We start from the raw sequence: 17,764 nt of genomic DNA, 5'->3' as shown, positions 1-17,764 counted from the left end.
CCCTGAAATCGCACTGGATCATTTTAAATTTTCAATACCAATATCGAGCCAGTGTGTTGTGGTTTTGATATGATTTCTATTTGATATAAATATGGTTTCTGTTTGATACTTTTTCTGTTTTATGCCCTTTACATACCAAATGGTTGTTTAAAAAATCGATACTGTACTGAATTGAGAAAGATACCTTCTATGTATCGAAAAATCTTAATTAAATTCAGACTCTTGTTTTTTAAGGGTAGATGCTAATTGTTTTTTTTTTTTTTTTTTTTTTTTTTGGGAAGGACGACAATGTAGATCATCATTTAGGTTATGCCTTATGTAAGTAGATGAAGGTTACTGGTTGTCCTCTTGGTGGTTTGTTAATCTATCTTATCATCAAAATTCTTCTTTTCTTGGCCAAGTGGTGACCAGGTTTGAAGGGTCCTCATAAGTGGTAAATGTCTTAATTATTGGACTCATGCAGTATTTGATTGGTGACATTCACAAATCATGAGTGGTCCAAGTGATATAGCACCACACACTTATCACATGTTTGATTTCAACAAAGGCTGCCATCTAAAATAAAATATCTACATGACCTTTCCAAGAAACCTTCTGTCTTTATGAAATGGTAGAAACAAATGAATGGCTGAAAATAGAATGAAAATTGCAATTATCGATTGGGTATATGATTGATGGATTGGCCTAAGACTTCGTAAATAGTTCATCCATATCATACCTATTGAGAAATGCTAACACTATGAAAATAATAGAGCCCTTTTAACTCTTTGAGAGCTTTACGAATCATTCTATTAACAAGTAAAAAAAATGTGAAGGGACAGAATTCCTTGAAAGGCAGCGTGGCCCTTATATCAACATAGGGCCAATAAGAGTGCATGCGGAAGTATCAACATGAATTGGGTTTTCATCTTCCGAGTATGGGTGTAGGGGCCACATTGCCTTTCAGGCTTCTTTTCCCGAAATGTTAGATACAAAATTGGAAAAAAAAATTCCCTACAATGCCGGAGTGGGGATTCCTTCCCATGCCCTCACAATGAATCATGGGGATAAGAATGTCAACTGGTTTGATTTAGGATACAACATGTACAAATTGAAATTGAATTAAAACCAAATAATTTTCATAACTTCAAACCAAAACGGAGCTGAATGGATTTTGATTTTATTCAGTTCATATACAATCTCGGTCTTTCGGTTCAAATTTGATTTCAATGGAATAAAAACAAATAGACTTGGTAGAAAAATTATGATCTTATAACAGTAAGTCGCACAATATCAAAGCTAGTATCTCTCAAACCTTTTTATACAACCCTACAAGGAAATAAATAAAAGTTAATTTTACACAACTCAACAAAAACACATGATTATAAAATTTAATATAGATTAAGTTTGATTCAGATTCTACTTATGCTGATTACACTTGATTCGATTAAAATAATTTTTTTTTCCTAAAATCCAAATTAAATCAAATGAAATTTCACTAATTTTTTTCAATTTGATTTAATTAAACCACAGATCTAGATTCTAATCCTAAATTGACACCTTTACTGGGACCCACATTAAAACTCTCACTTCCCTAGTTCTCCCACAAAACTGTGGCCTCCTAGGCTTTGTACTGTAACGTTCTAAAAAATGGGTTCTGATGTTTTTTTATTTTTTTGAAACAGAAATGAGGTAAAACCTGTATGGGAAGCTCGGTTCAATTTCTTGTTCTTTTGAAATGAACCGGGCACTTATGAGACTTTTGAATCCTTTTTTTGGAGCATGAAATACTTGCTTTTCACTTTCAGAATTGATTCTGAGCAAAAGGCGCCGAAACATATGTAGCACTTAAGTTACGAAGGGTAAATGGGGAAATTACCCTCAAAACATAACAAAAGGTAAGTTTCAAGGGTATTGTAAACCCTAACCCCACTTTGCACTTGGAGAACATCTAGAGAAGAGAAGAGGAGAGAAGAAAAGGCGAGAAGCAGAGCTGAAACGAAGAGCAGAGTTGTCACCATCTTTCAATCTGCCATCCGTCCGTGAGGTGGGATGCGTTCGCTCTCTCTCTCTCTCCAGTGATTTTGCTTATTTTACAGGTTTTCTGTTGTTTCAGCGAGTTCGAGTCTTCAAGGTTCCTCTGTGCACGAAACTGTATTGCAAGATCTCTCTCTCTCTCTTTCTCTTTCTCTTTCTCTCACTCTCGTTCCCTTTCTTTCTTGATCTCTTCTCCCTCTTCCTCTGTGCCTTCATCTCTGAAAAATCTAAACTTTTCACTCTCTATGGGCCTACAAGGTAAGGCAACCAGGTGCAGAAATCAGAAGAGATAGAACCAGTGAGACTATTACCGGACAGATCGAGGGTCTTGGGGCTCTGGCAGTACTGCAAAGATTCAGGGATTTGTCCAAAAAGCGTCATCGTTGGGAGAGACAGACCGATCAGGCGATTCTCCCTCTCGTTCCAGCATGAAACGCCGATGAACTTGCAGATGTAACCGATTGAAGTGTTGGAGAAGTCCCAAGAACTGAGCTTCCCCAGAGGATCGCTGAGCGAGCCCTTCACACCCTTGAGACACTTCACATCATCCTCTAGGGCTACCGAAATGGCTATCATGGAAGTGAGCATGAGAAGAAAGAGGGTATGCTGAAACCTCGATCTCTTCAACAACACTATTCTTAACATCTGGACTATTGGAAAATTTAGAATCACTCCTCATTCTAGGTATGTTCTTGATTTATTTCTGCTACTTTTTGGAAGAGCTTCTTCCTCATATGTTTCTTTGACGTATTTGCAGGGGAAGCAGGGTATTGAGAGATAGCCTTTTCAACTTCCTGATTTCATTGCTGCCACTGGGATTGAAAAACTAAGACAGGTGAGCAGATATGAGTGAAAATTGCCGATTTTCATTGGAATAATTTGCATCTAGATGTTCTTCCCAAACTAACTTTTTTGGGTAATTAAGAGTTATCTACTGGATTCTTCTAAGTTTCTACATCTTAGGGTGATTTTTGACATATATGTTTCACCTTTGATGGGAACAGGGATAACATGTAACAAGTTTAGTTGAAATCACCAAAATCTAAACTGAAATCACTGAATTATTTTGGTTTTGGCCATTATTTACCTCAAGACTTCTACATTAATTTGATTCCTTAGATCTCTCTTTTTTACTGAAAGGGATAAGGTCATATATGTAACATTGTGGTAGAAGTCCTTTTGAAGTGGCAATATCCTTCTGTAGTTACATTAATCCATGAGTAACCTCAGCTGAAAATGCTGTGAAATACATAGTAAATTTTCTGCTGCCATCTTGGTTAGCCTGACAAGGAAATAATATAGATTCATGCTACAATAATTAGTGTGGGACCATCCTCTAGCTTTTATTCTTACCATTTCATGAAGGTTTAGCACAATCACTGACTTTAGTTGCATCAATTGCATTTTCTTCTCCCTTTGCAACTAAATCTTTTTCCTTGAAACTTCTTTCATCTTTCTGGACAAGTTTTCCTCACTCTTCGTTTTTAATATGGTGTGATCATAAATCACTTCCGAATAGGCATATAACATCTTTTTAATTTATTACTGGAGTGAATTGAAGTGAAGTTTCCCAAAATAGCCATTTGTTGCTACTATATATGCTTGAAAATTTCATGTTCCTACTATTTTTCTTGTGAATGCCACTGGTTCATTTTAGTGCAGCCCAATATGTATTCTAAACCTCATTTGGAGGCCTTTGAAAGCCCTGTGAGAGTAAGGTCATAGGGGTTTCATAGATTAAGGGTTAGGGTGCCTTGGTGAAAATCAGTGTTTTCAATTTGGATTTTAAATTCATGTTCTTTTTTTTTTTGGTAAAATAGTGAGAAAATGTCAACTTCAAAACAAGCAGTTGGTGAGACTGCAAAATGGAGCCAAGAAAATGTAGACACCCTTATTGTTCTGATGGTAGAGGAAGTTAAGAAAAGAAATAGGACTACTTCGACTTTTAATAAAGCTGGTTGGAACAACATTGCCAATAACTTCAAAGAAAAAACTGGGGTCAACTATGCCATTGTACAGTTGAAGAACAAAGTGAACAAACTGAGGCAGGATTATAGTCAGTTTAAGAAGCTATTGGAGACAACTGGTTTTGGTTGGGATAATGCTTCAAGAACTTGTACTGTTGATGATGAATCCATCTGTGAATCGCATATTAAGGCATGCTCAATTTGTATTCAATTTGAGTATTTTGAAATGCTAGGATATATCAATTCAAGTATTTGATTATGCGTACTTTTTATTTATTAAGATAACCCTACTTGGGCACGATTTAAGAAGCATGGACTACCACAATGGCCAGAACTATGTATGGTATTTGATGATACATATGCAGACGGTGAAGGAAGTGGGACTCAAACAACCGTATTGGAAACTTTGGGGGCCGATGATGCTAGGAATATGATTGAGTCTTGTGATGAGTCAAGTTCCGCTGATGAAGTTACTTCATTAGGTGACACTCAAACTGAAGCAGTGGAAAAAAGGCCAGCTATTAAGCATAGGCATGATAGGACTCCAAATGCGAAAAGGAGGAGGAGCAAGTCTAATGATTGGTCAATGGCATGCAAGGCAATTCAAGATATGAGTAAATCAATGGTAGAATGAGATACGAGCATGTCCACTGCTTTAACCCAAAATGCGAAACAAATGTACGGGATTACTAGGGCCATGGAGGTGCTTGAGTCAGGATATGAGTTAGATGAAGCAATATACGAGAAAGCACTTCGGAAGTTAATGGCTGACCCACAATGGAGAGAAGCATTAATTTCCTGCCCTCCTCATCGGAAGTCAATACTCCTTCGTACCCTTCAGTAGTTTGCTTCTTGAAAAGTTCTTTTAATTAGATAGATTGATAACTCTACTTGGATTGTGCCTTGACACTACTTTTAACTTTGATGGTTTGCTATGTTTTCCTTCACTTTTTAAGATGTTATGGATGACTGTGTCTTTACTTTTTTTTATAACTGTAGTATTTGATGTCCTGAATATTTGTTCATTGTACCTTGACATTACTTTTAACTTTGATGGTTTGCTATGTTTTCCTTTATTTTTTTTAAGGTGTCTTGGATGATTGTGTCTTGACTTATTTTTCTAACTGTAGTATTTGATGTATTGGATATTTGTTCAAAATTATGGTTTGATGTGTTTGCATATTTCTAATTTTATATTATAGGAATGGATCAAAGAATGATCGCATCTAGGGAACACATTGAACAAATGGAAAGGGATGACACTGATGCAGAAATCATGATATGTATGATGTTGTTGATGAAAGCACGTGATTCATTATACACTGGAGAGCCCATACGAGATAGTAAATTGACAGGACCAGAGCGAGTGAGTGAGGTTCTAAACGGACATGTAGACAGATGCTCTGAACAGTATAAAATGGAACACCATGTCTTCCTCAACCTTGAAGTATTAATGCGACAACGTGGTTGGTTGGAAGATAGTCGATATTTAAGAGTGGATGAGCAGTTGGCAATGTTTATATCTATCGTTGGTCACAATGATAGGTATAGAGACATAGCAGAACACTTCCAGCGTTCTCTTAACACTATAGGTGAACACTTTAAGAAAGTGTTACGTGCTTTCATACTAATGGGACAAGAGAATATCAAACCTCCAAACTTCAGTCGTTGCCCTAAACAGATTCTTGAAAAATCAAAGCTCTATCATTTCTTCAAGGTATGTTGCTTATAATTAAAACAATGATTATGTTTTTTTGTGGTTATACGTGGTTTGATTTGATGAATATCCATGTATTGGTACTAGGATTGCATTGGCACGATTGATGACACTCATGTTAGTGTTTCTGTACCTCTACCCAAACAAATACCCTACAGAGGAAGGAAAGGAGATACGACCTGAAATGTTATGTGTGCATGTGACCTTAACATGAAATTCACTTTTGTGTACGCTGGTTGGGAGGGTTTTGCAAATGATTGTCGAGTATTCAATGAGGCATTGAATAATCCTAAATTTGAATTTCTTTATCCTCCACCTGGTACATTCTAAGTCTTAACCTCACCAGTTGATTATGCTCTATTTTACATATTGTGTTGATTCATTACTTTTCACTTTACGCACTAGGTAAATATTATGTGGTTGATTCTGATTATCCATCTACTACTGGGTTCTTGATGCCGTTCAAAGGACAAAGATACCATCTAAATGATTATAGGAATAGACGTCCAAAGACAGCAGTAGAGCTATTTAATAATAGACACTCTTCTGTTAGGAATGTCATAGAGCACAGTTATGGTTCTTTGAAGAAGCGCTTCCCAATTCTCAGCAAAATGCCATGTTTTCCACTGAACACCCAAACATGTATCGTCATTGCTTGTTGTGCACTTCACAACTTCATTCGGGAGAAAAAAATTGCAAACAAGAATTTTGAAGAGTTTGGTGAAAATTGGTGGAATCAGGAGCCTGAAGAAATTCAAGATTATGTACCACCGGCTCACATTAGTATAAGCTTAGCAGAAAGAAGAAGACAGATGGATGATCTTAGGAAAAAGATTGAAAATGAATTAGCTGTTAAAGCTGGAATGGCTCAAATTACATGATTACATTTTGATGATTGGATTTAAACTTTGAAGTAGTGGGACATGTTTTGCAGTTAAGAATTAAGTTGGAAGACCTAATTTGTGCCCTTACGTTCATAATTAGATACTTCAAGAATTATGTCAATACTTGAATTTATTCTTGTTCATACTTTTATGTTATTATGATAGATCATATTTTTGTTGAAACATTTCATATTTCATATGGGAAGGAAACACGGCCAAATGTTTTATATTTGAAGTGAACACCATGTTGTTGATATAGAGATATTTTTATTTGTCTCATTCAACTTAAGCTATTTGGATAATAATGGTTTTCATAACTTAGAATTTATTAAAAAACCATTGACTATCCTTAGATTTTATTTAAAAATTACAACTTTGACACGCATGGTGAAGATGGCACTTTATGTAAATATTGATTTCTAACAAAAACGATTCTGTTAAGTACGAACCATACATGTTTCTGTTTCTTTCAAGTTACAAAATCAATTTTTTTTTTACGATTACCATACAACATTTAAGAAGCAGAATCACTCCAAAAAAATAGAAATGCAAAAAAATATGTTAGACCCAAAATCATGTTAAAAAAATAGAATCATTACAGTACAGAGCCTAGTCTCCCACTATTTGACTAATCAGTCACCCACCTTGGCGGGGTTTCCACGCTGGCATTGAGGAGAGACCTTTTCCCCTCAAATTGAGGGAAAAAAAAGAGCACGTGGCCGGTGGGCGGTGGCTCTTGGAGGAGCACTTTCTTGGATGGACCGTGTCAGGGACCTTTCAACTTTACCTATTCTCGTATAACGTAGATGGGCGAGAGACTCAGAGACTTCGCCTACGAGTTATGTGGGGTCCACTATCATACGTTTGCCGAGTCGTCATCGTTGTCGTCAGCAATTTACAATTTTATATTCTTAAGTTGACGGGAACAGGTCGGCATTTAGACCGGTTCACAATGCATGCAACACAAAAGATTCACCTGCTTCAATGAATGTCCGCCGCCTGGCAGGAAATCACAACTTCATCGTCGTCAGCAATTCACATATTCCTGGAGAATTTTTTTGTTATTTTTAAGTTGAGAGGGGCACCGGTCGGCGTATTAGACCGGTTCACAATGCATGAAACTTGACAATGTGGTCTTTCAACGAAATGACCATTCTACCTTCTCATTCTCTCTCCTTGACATGTCAACCAGCGGTTTCTTTCTTGAGTCAAGGTAAGGTTGTCAACTGGTCTGGTCTGGTTGATTTTGGTCGGACCTAAACTATCCCCATCAAATTAAGGCATTACACCCGTTATGCTCATTAGGTAATTGCCTTCTAGACTAAGGTATGGACACATTTTTATTCAGTCGATCGATTTCGAATCCATAGTCAGGCTCAAGGTAATTGGGATAATAGGAATATAATAAGGATTTAGATGGACTAATTGACCAATTTAACTATGAACAAGCTATAATTGGACTAAATAGGCTTTTCCTAGCTAGTTGGGCTATAAACGTTCTATTATTGATAAGTCCCACAATATTCGATCAATCCTAATTGGACAACTCTCGAGCTATTAATTTGCACTGGGACTACTCAATTATTAATTCATCTATGTATAAATCTGACATGTTTATTAATCAATCGAACCAATCTCAAGCCTAATCGATTGATTTAGGTTAGACCTACCGGACCAACTTTTGACAATCCTATGTCAAAGAGTTAAATATTTAATAAAAGTCAAAGATTTGAAGAGCTTTCTAACCGCTGTTTCGAATGAGAGGGACAAACTATTGGACGGTTAGGATCATAGGTTCACATTACAAGTCAAGAGACCCAAGGCCCTGACATCCCCAGCACTTCCACAGCTTCTTGGACTCTAAGGTAAATAAATTAGAAAAATAGGGGTGTTTTAGTAAAAGAATCCCAACACAGCTGTCTAACGCGACATGACAGCTCGCATTGATAGGATAGAATATTAGAATCTTCCTCGTTATTTACTTCATAGACAATTCTACCCTCTTGGAGTGTTCTGCGAAAGCGAGAGGTAACTGCAATGCCCCGTAAAAGAAACAACCCAACCTCGCAGACTCTTAGTTGGCATCCATGGACTATACTTTCCACGAACCTCTTTCGTTTTCTCCATTATTTAGCCTTCTGGGCTCCTTCACTTCTCCTCATCTCCAACTCAGTTTGATATCTCTTTCTCTCTAATCTTATCTTCCTCGATTTCATTCAAGAACAAGGAGATTCAGGAAATGGCAGGACGAAAGGCAGTCGATTTTGAAGATTTCTTGCCGACTATGGCCGAGAAATTAGGTGGGGAAGGATTGATTGGAGAGCTCTGTAATGGGTTTCGGTTATTGATGGACCCTGTCAAGGAACTCATCACATTTGAAAGCTTGAAGAGGAATGCTGCTCTACTGGGGTTGCAGGGATTGAGTGATGATGAATTGTTGTCTATGTTGACAGAGGGTGATATGGACGGTGATGGTGCTCTTAACCAGATGGAATTTTGTGTTTTGATGTTTAGATTAAGCCCTGAATTGATGGAGGAGTCTGAGAGTTTGTTGGAAGAAGCTCTGATACGGGAATTGAAGAATCCATAGATGGGTTCTTCTTTTACCCTTTCCTCTTTTCTTCTGTAAATTTTATTTTTGTTCAATATTTTTTTCCCAATTGTTTCCCACTCTTTGGTGGCAATGAAAATAATGGAAGCATCCTTTCAGAATTTCTGTTACAAATTTCAAGCAGTGTCTTTTTATTGTCTATGCTAAACTAATTCTATTCTTAATCCATCAATCCACTTCTTTTAATTCAATTTTTTAATGTTGACTGCTGGTGCTGGCTGAGAGAACCATGATTCTTGAATTAGAGAAGTTGATGAATCTACTTGAACAATTATGCATTCTTAGTTATTGTATTTTATTATATTACAAGTCAAGGTTTCTGATTTCAGAAGTGAACAAGGTATGAACTAGGTAAATGCTTCTATTAAGTGCACCATATCTGTTCTCTATACTAATCATCTTAATGTGAAGTTGAGCAATCCTCTGTTGGTTCTAAATTGAATAGGGCAGCTTTTGGGTTAGCAAGTAGGACATCAATAATTCAGTTAGACATTGTTAACTCTTCAAGCAATAATCAAATTCCCAATGAATAAGTAGAATAACCAGACCAACTTAGTTTTGTCAAACTGCAACTTTTTGAAACCCAGTCAAAACCAAAAATAATATCACAAATAATCCCACCTTCACTGGTAAACATAAGGGGTGAGGAAAAATTTTGATCTATTGAAATCTTGGAAAGTTTAGAGAGTTTCCTGTGGATGAATCTGGCCAAAATTTTGAATGAATTGAAAAACAGAGAAAAACAGGTGACACAGTCAACCCACCATGTATATACTCACAACAGAAGCAAGTATATTAGCAATATTTAAAACAGGAGACCAGAGTATTTACGGTATATTCTCCATCTTCCAGATATTAGCTGCTGCTTTTTTCAGTATTTATTATTTTCTTGCTGAAAATTTGAAAACACAATACAGGGTTTCTGTTTGGGAATCAGCATCAAGTTTTACTGCTAGATTAAATTAGTTTTGCCAAGGCAAAATGCTGATCTGCCATGTCTACTTGTTTCTCATTCAAGTTTCCTAAGCAGAAGACAACTCAGTCAAAGTAATGAAATGGTAAAAGTTGTCAGACAATTTATATGACCGGAATCCTTAAAAAGAGACCTATGAGCTCATATGGCTGCTTGATATTCTTCCAGCTAGAGGGAATACTCCTCTTGTTAATTCTTTATTTTTGTTTCTCTTACTGAACTACTGATTCAAATCTTGAAAAATGGGTACAGGGAGCTTGGGTCATAAGCTCTCTAAACTTGCAGAGAACATGCAGTGCTCTTTTTAGGTTTTTACCTTATAGCCTTAGAAATTTTATGTTTGTGTGTGTGTGAATGTGGATTACTCATAGTAGACAGATTAAACTAATTACCATCCAAATTTTGAGGAATTTTTCTAACTCAAAAGAAGCTGTGACAATTGGGCTGTTCTTTTTCCAGAACTCTTTGAGGAACGATATAGAAATTTATAAAAACTCACTCACCGAGAAACTGGTGTTAATTCATTTGTTTCAGCCTTGTCAAGATTCATCGATTGAACATCATTCAGACAAGTTTCCTAGGCAATCCTCACATTTCTTCACTGGTAAGATCTAAAACAAATGTAGTTTTATCTTTTAAATTAAGAAGTTGAATTTGTTCAGAAATAACCTGTGTTGATTTAGGGGATGACAACCCATAGGCTGTACCCAAGCAACAAACTGGTTTCTTAAGTGTGTCTGAATTAGCAACGGTTCATATTCTTCACTGTATAATTTCTTACGATGATGCTTAGTCAAGGTGGTTACAGAAAGGTTATTTAACTCGCTCATAACTTCTAAGAGCAGGAACTGCTGATGCGGCAATGTAGGCCACATCAGCTTACATCCTCACCAGAGACCAGGTTTTAGTATGAGCCGTGAGCCTCAATTTAAGAGGTTTGGGTTTGGTTTTGGTTCAAAAAGAGTCCATTTATGGTCATATAGGTCATAAGGAAAAATCAAACTGTAGAATCTGAGGTTGAAAGGCTGGCTGAACTGTGAGATCTAAACTGATGTTCTAACCTGCCTGTTACAATGCAGCTTTCAAAGGTTTGTGATTATTTTAATAGTTGTTAATTTGATCTGCTGCAATTATATTTAAGAGGTCTGCAAACTTTATTTACATTTTGGTGCCTAAGGAAAAATTTTCTAACTGGTGTCTTGACAACTTTATTTACTCTAAGTTGCCTAATTGAAAGTTAAAAATCGAAAGACACTATTAGTTAAGATAATTACCTAATAGTACAAATTGAGTTTTTCCCCCTTTCCTGCATTATCATCTGTCGTATAATTGGACGGAAGATATATAGTTATGAAAAATCCTTCTAGTAGCAAAGTCCTATAATATATAAGAGAGATGTCTAAACAAATGTCTGCAATAGAATGATTTTAGGTACTTTCATAGATTCTTCTTTAATTTAGATGAATGCAGTGGCCTTCTTGAAATGCAAAATGTGCATAGGAAGTTTGAGCCACCAACTCTTATCCCTGCATTTAACAAGCACAACAGACCCAACAATTATATCAGCAATGTTTTACTTGCTAATCAAATTCAACAAAAGGAAAATCTGTAGATCCTTGGTCAAAGATTAAACAGAAGAATATCAAATCTAGAACATAAAGCCAGCAATAGAATGATTGTAGATACTTCCATAGATTCTTCTTTAAATGATTGTAGGTACTTCCATAGATTCTTCTTTAACTTATTATGCCGTCGCCCCCCTCGAAATGCATAGGCCTTTTGAGCAACCAACTCTTATCCCTGCATTTAACAAGCACAACAGACCCGAGAAATATATCAGCAATGTTTTACATGCTAATCAAGTTCAAGAGAAGGAAAATCTGTAGATCCTTGCTCCAAAAACCTATGCCTTACCACTTGGACTCCATCGCAGTGAGATATAAAACCACTTGACCTTTCTGAGTTGCTTACTTTAGCTTCCCCTCCCAGCCAGTATCATATTCCTTGCCAGCAATAGAATGATTGTAGATACTTCCATAGATTCTTCTTTAATTTAGATGAATGCAGTGGCCGCCTTGAAATGCATAGGCATTTTGAGCCACCAACTCTTACCCCTGGATTTTTTTTTTTATAGAATTCTCTTCAAATTGTGAAGTGAATTTTTTTTCTTCTTTGTAAAAATGTCAGTACAAATACCGACACTTCACTGTTTTATATTTTATGATGTCCCTGACACGATGAGATAGAAATCTCTGAGTTCAAATGAAGTACTATCAGGATCTGATCCACTATTTGATGGATTGCATCCATACAGAACAGTTATCGCTTGATTCCTCCACTCAATTGAGGATAACAAATATCATTTAGTCTTGGTCTAGCGACTCATATAGCTACTCTGTAAGGAGTTTCAATAAATAAAATAAAATAAAATAAAAAAATGCATACTCAACCTACTTATTTTTACGGTAAAATTAACCCAAGGAATCCTTAGAAGCCTAAGTATCCCCAGAGAAGAACTATTCCCAAGAAACCGAAGGGTCCGTTTGGTATTGTTCTTAAGAAACGTTTCTATCGTTTTTCCGTTTCAATAGAACGGAAAAACGCAAAAAACCGTTTGGCAACCATGTGATGTATTTCAGTTTTTTTGAAACAAAAGTTGGAAAAAAAACGATTTGAACGATCGAAGATGGAACGACTTTTTGCTGTTCCGTCCATGTTGTTTCGTTCCAAACGTTCTAAAAAAGGAACAACTTCAGAGACAATTCCAGATAAAATACTCGCCTCCTCTGCCTTTCACATTTGCGCACCTAGAGCTGGAGAAGAAGAAGACCACTCGCCTCCTCTGCCTTCCACCTTTGTGCACTCAGAGCTAGAGAAGAAGAAGACCGCTCGCCGGAGAAGAGAAGCACGATCAATCTTAATCATCGACTTCACTGTCAAGTTCGACCGACGGAATACACTCGCCCACGGTTTTTTCACCTCTGCCTTTCATATTTGCTCACACAGAACTGGAGAAGAAGATGACCGATCGCCAAAGAAGAGAAGCACGATCGCCGGAGAAGAGAAGCACGATCGCCTGAGAAGATTTAAGAGAAGCACGATCGACCTTGGTTTCCCCTTTTGATCTCTGCTCGTTGTCGCTCAAACAGGTATACCTTAGCTCTTTTGATTTTCTCTGATATGTTGATGATGGATCATGACCTCAATAAACCTTTATAATACCCTGATCTACAACCCAAATCAAGAATGGAGAGTTCGGTATTGTTTACCTCTAAGATTCTACAATTTGACCGATCGGACTTGGGTTTTCTAGGGTTATTTTTTAAGAAATCTTGTATCTTCAGATCGGCAGACCTGATCTACATCTCTCCAACCGTCGAAGGCATTTCTTGTGGAGCTTCAAACATTTAAATATCATGACGAAAGATAGGAAGCTTCAAGTAACCCAGATGATGGTCCATGAAGAAACTTCAAGCCACGGCATAGCACCTCCTCAGCAACAATAAATAAAATGGGATACAAGGGGTCCCTTTGCCTCAGACCACGCTCCACCCCAAAGAAACCCACTAGGCCACCATTAACAAGAATTGAGAGCTTGGTAGATACCAAAATCTGATGTAACCGATCAACAAGAATCTGAGAGAAGCCAAATTTCAGCAAAACATCAAAAAAGAATGACCAATCCAGCGTATCATACGCCTTTTGGATGTCGAGCTTAAGCACCAAACCTCCACCAAAAGTCTTTGAGTGCACTAAGTTTGCCAGCTAAGAAGCCATACAAATATTAGAAGAGATAATCTTTCCTTTTTGAAAGGCACCCTGTTCCTCAGAGATCAATCTAGGAAAAAGATTAAATAGGCACATTGCAAAAATCTCAGGGATAATTTTGAAAAAAAAAATTACCAAGACATATAGGGCGGAATTGGCTAACTTTGGAGGCACCATCTACTTTAGGAACAAGGGTTAAGAAATTGGAGTTTACCCCTTTAGTAACAATGCCCTCCATAAAGAAATTATGCACAGCTAAACATACCTTAGAACCAATAATACTCCAGCAAGAGTGATAAAAGGCGCCAGGAAATCCATCTGGCCCAGGGGCACTCGATGGATCCAAATCAAAGACGGCAGCTTTGACTTCATCGGCCATAGGGGAAACCATTAAATTACAATTATCTTCTTCGATGATGAGGCATGGAATACAACCAAGAATATCCATCATGGTCATCATTGGGTATCGTCTAAGAAAATTTTCAAAGTGCTCACATAAAAATTGACTAATGCTTGCAAGCGACGTAAGAACACTCACAGGCCCATCCTGAATCTCCTTAATCTAATTCTTTGCCTGCCTAAGCTTAGTAGAGATATGGAAGAACTTAGTATTACGGTCACCCAGTGGAAACCACTTTAGTCTTGATTTCTCGGCCCATAACTTCTCTTTAAGAGAAGGTTTCATCATAAGCCCTTTTTGCATTTAACTCCGAGTCAAATAAGGCTTCATCAATACCATCAACATCAATCTGAGATTGAACATCCTCAAGCACCCTCTTAGATCTATCCATGATGGTCCATGACGAAACAAATTTTAGAACATAAAAAAGATCACTAGAGGCTGAAATGAATTGAAAAAAAAAACATTACTTATAATGGCCACCATCAGGATTCGCCACTGCTAGCACAGAAGTACGGGTTGATAAACTTGCTACTAGCCCAACCTTTGCAATAGAGACACATTGTTGCTCCATGGCTTCTAATAGAGCCTAAGATGAACAAAAATTTTGATAAACTCCAAGCCTTAAATCCCATATGCACAACTTATTGGGTTGGCCAATTGAAACAAAAGTCACAAACCTGATGTTCTGCAGACATTTTATCAAACTCATCAATGCAGCATAATCCACGGTCTGCAAGAATCGTGGCACCTGCTTGGAACAGATCAACTTTAGATATCATTTGATGAAAAATAATCCGTGAGCATAGTGTTCATGTAATCTTAAATGATGAGAGTCACAAGAACTCTGTTTATGAGGTGATTTTGTGCTAGGCTGCTAGCCAGATAATGAAGTGGCTTATGGACCTCCATTTATGGCCAACTTATTAATCCACAGAATTTTCTTATCAGTGTGGCACAATGTGTTTCAGACAAAAAATATGCCAGCAAGAAGATTGAATGTTCACCCATTTCTTATCAAGCATGTGACTTACCAAGTTTATGGATTTGAGATAAGGTTAGGTTTTAGCTTAGCATTTCAGAAGAGAATAGAAGGAGGGAGAGGATCAAATGTGTTGCTGGTTACGTGGTTATCATGGAGGCTTTCTGGACACAGCAAAGAGGGTGAAAGGGAGGGAAAGAAAAGAAAAGAAAAAAGAAATTGAGATGAGACATTGTACATATGAGTGATACAATTTGGGTATGATTCCAAATCTAATTTCCAGATTTCTTTGGTAATTGTAATAAGACATTGTTACTTGGGTTTCATTGTTACTTTGTGGTCTTATGTCGCTTATATTACTTTTTGTTTCTTTAGTACAAGAAATTGTTAGTCTTCATGCATGTAAATATGTTTTACAAATGTTTGTATCATATTCAGAAGATTAGCTTTGTTAATTCCTTTTTTAGTGTTCAGTCTTTCTTAACCCAGTACGCTAACTTTTTACAATAACTTATAATGTTTAGCTATTATGTCTGGAAGTAGTATCCCTACCGTTAAGTGGTCAGAACTTGAGACTACTGTTTTCATTGAGGCAATGAAAGAAGCTGTAAAAAATGGTCACAAATCCGGTAATTCATTTAACAAAACTGGATGGGAGGACATTACAAAGCAATTTCAGAAAGCTTTAAATCGTACAGTTGGGAGAGAACAATTACGCAACAAGATGAACAAGTTGAAACACGAGTACCAACAATTCAAGAGACTACTTGACACAACTGGATTTGGGTGGAACTCAATGACAAAATCAGGTCACAGTTGATAATGAGTCTGTATGGGATAGGGCAATACAGGTACAATAGATCTCACTAGCTAGTTGAATTATTTCAAAATTAGATTGCAATGACTAGTACATCTGAGTGATACAATGGCTGCTTATGCAGGCAAATCCAAGTTGGTTGAAATACAAGAAGTATGGACTAAGCAATTGGCCAGATTTGAGCATGGTATTTGGGGATGCATATGCTAGAGGTAACTTAGGGGTTGACAGCGCTCAAGATTTGGATGACATCGAAGCTGTTAATACTATTGATATTGAGCAAGTCTTTGAATCCCCTAGTACCCCGGTGCATATAGGCATGACTGACTCCTTCCATGAGGATACTCCTACTCCAACTCAGACCACCACAAAGCGAAATCTTGATAGGACACCCACAGGACGAAGGAAAAAGAGCGTCAATAAGGGAGATAGCCACGTCAAGGACTTGTATAAGAAGTATTTATCTATTAAAATTGAGAAAGCATCCAGTACTTCCATTACATCTCCTGTTCGTGGTGGAGAAGGTGCATCTCATCCTCGAGATTTCAGTGTGAATGCATGTGAGGCGGTATTATCCTCTATACCGGATATGTCAAAGGAGACATACTTGAAGGCCACCAGTCGTATGTGTGCTGATCCTAGTTGGAGGGAGTTGTTTGTCTGTGCAGAGCCTGTTAAGAGGACTTGGCTTTTAGATGCCTTGGAATATTTTAGGGGCAATGGGCCCTTTGTCTGATTCTACTGTTTTATGATGGTTGTGTTTGAATGCTACTTTTGATCATTTTGGATTCAAGACAATACTTTCGATGATGACTACTTTTCTTTTCTCTTTTTTTTTTATTATTGATGTGTGTAATGTTGAGCATGTGCTTTGGGTTGAGACGATGTATCAGATTGTAATGTTTTACAATTATTTGTTTGCAATTGATAAGTAGTTGTCAATTTATTGCAGTTATGTCAAATGCATTATGTGAAACTTCTAGTGATGAAGAAGATATGATCATTCATATGGGAATAGAATTATTGAGTGAGGCTGTATATATTAGGGAACCATGTAGGGATAGTGTATTTCCAGGTGATGTCATAATGCATGAGGTATTGAATGGGCATGCCAACAGATGTTACGAAGAGTTTAGGTTGGAACGTCATGTCTTTCTCAACCTATGTGATTATGTTAGACATAGGGGGTGGTTGAAAGACACGACCAACATCTGAATGGATGAACAACTTGGAATGTTCCTATGGATTGTTGGGAAGGGTTCAAGTAATAGAGACACCCAAAATCATTTCAACCACTCAGGAAAAACAATTAGTCGAACATTCAATGTTGTCTTGATTGCAATGCAACGCCTGGCTAAGGAGAAAATCAGACCACCAAACTTCAGTATGATACCGGCAGAGATTGCACAGAACCCGAAATACTAACCTTTTTTTAAGGTAAATATGTTAATATGATACATGTTTGTAATTAAATATATGAATACTTATATTCTAATATGTAGTGACGATTTAATTGTCCATATATTTCAAAGCACAGTATTGGCGCCATAGATGGTACTCACATCCACGCAGTCGTTCCAAGAGAGGATCAAACTCGATATAGGAATCAGAAGGGGATCACAACTCAAA

At 37.1% G+C, this 17,764-nt stretch overlaps 1 protein-coding gene across 1 annotated transcript; it reads left to right on the top strand.

The window, feature by feature from the left end:
• The first annotated feature begins 8,658 nt into the window (after positions 1-8,658).
• On the top strand, positions 8,659-9,309 carry LOC122066658 (calcium-binding protein KRP1-like). The gene has a single exon (XM_042630501.1). It carries the CDS (start codon positions 8,824-8,826, stop codon positions 9,172-9,174), a length of 351 nt encoding a protein of 116 aa, XP_042486435.1. The 5' UTR covers positions 8,659-8,823; the 3' UTR covers positions 9,175-9,309.
• The last annotated feature ends 8,455 nt before the right edge of the window (positions 9,310-17,764 follow it).

This window comes from Macadamia integrifolia, unplaced genomic scaffold, assembly GCF_013358625.1.
Source record: "Macadamia integrifolia cultivar HAES 741 unplaced genomic scaffold, SCU_Mint_v3 scaffold2517, whole genome shotgun sequence".
NCBI classification, from domain to species: domain Eukaryota; kingdom Viridiplantae; phylum Streptophyta; class Magnoliopsida; order Proteales; family Proteaceae; genus Macadamia; species Macadamia integrifolia.
This window is presented reverse-complemented; position numbering and strand designations above follow the sequence as displayed.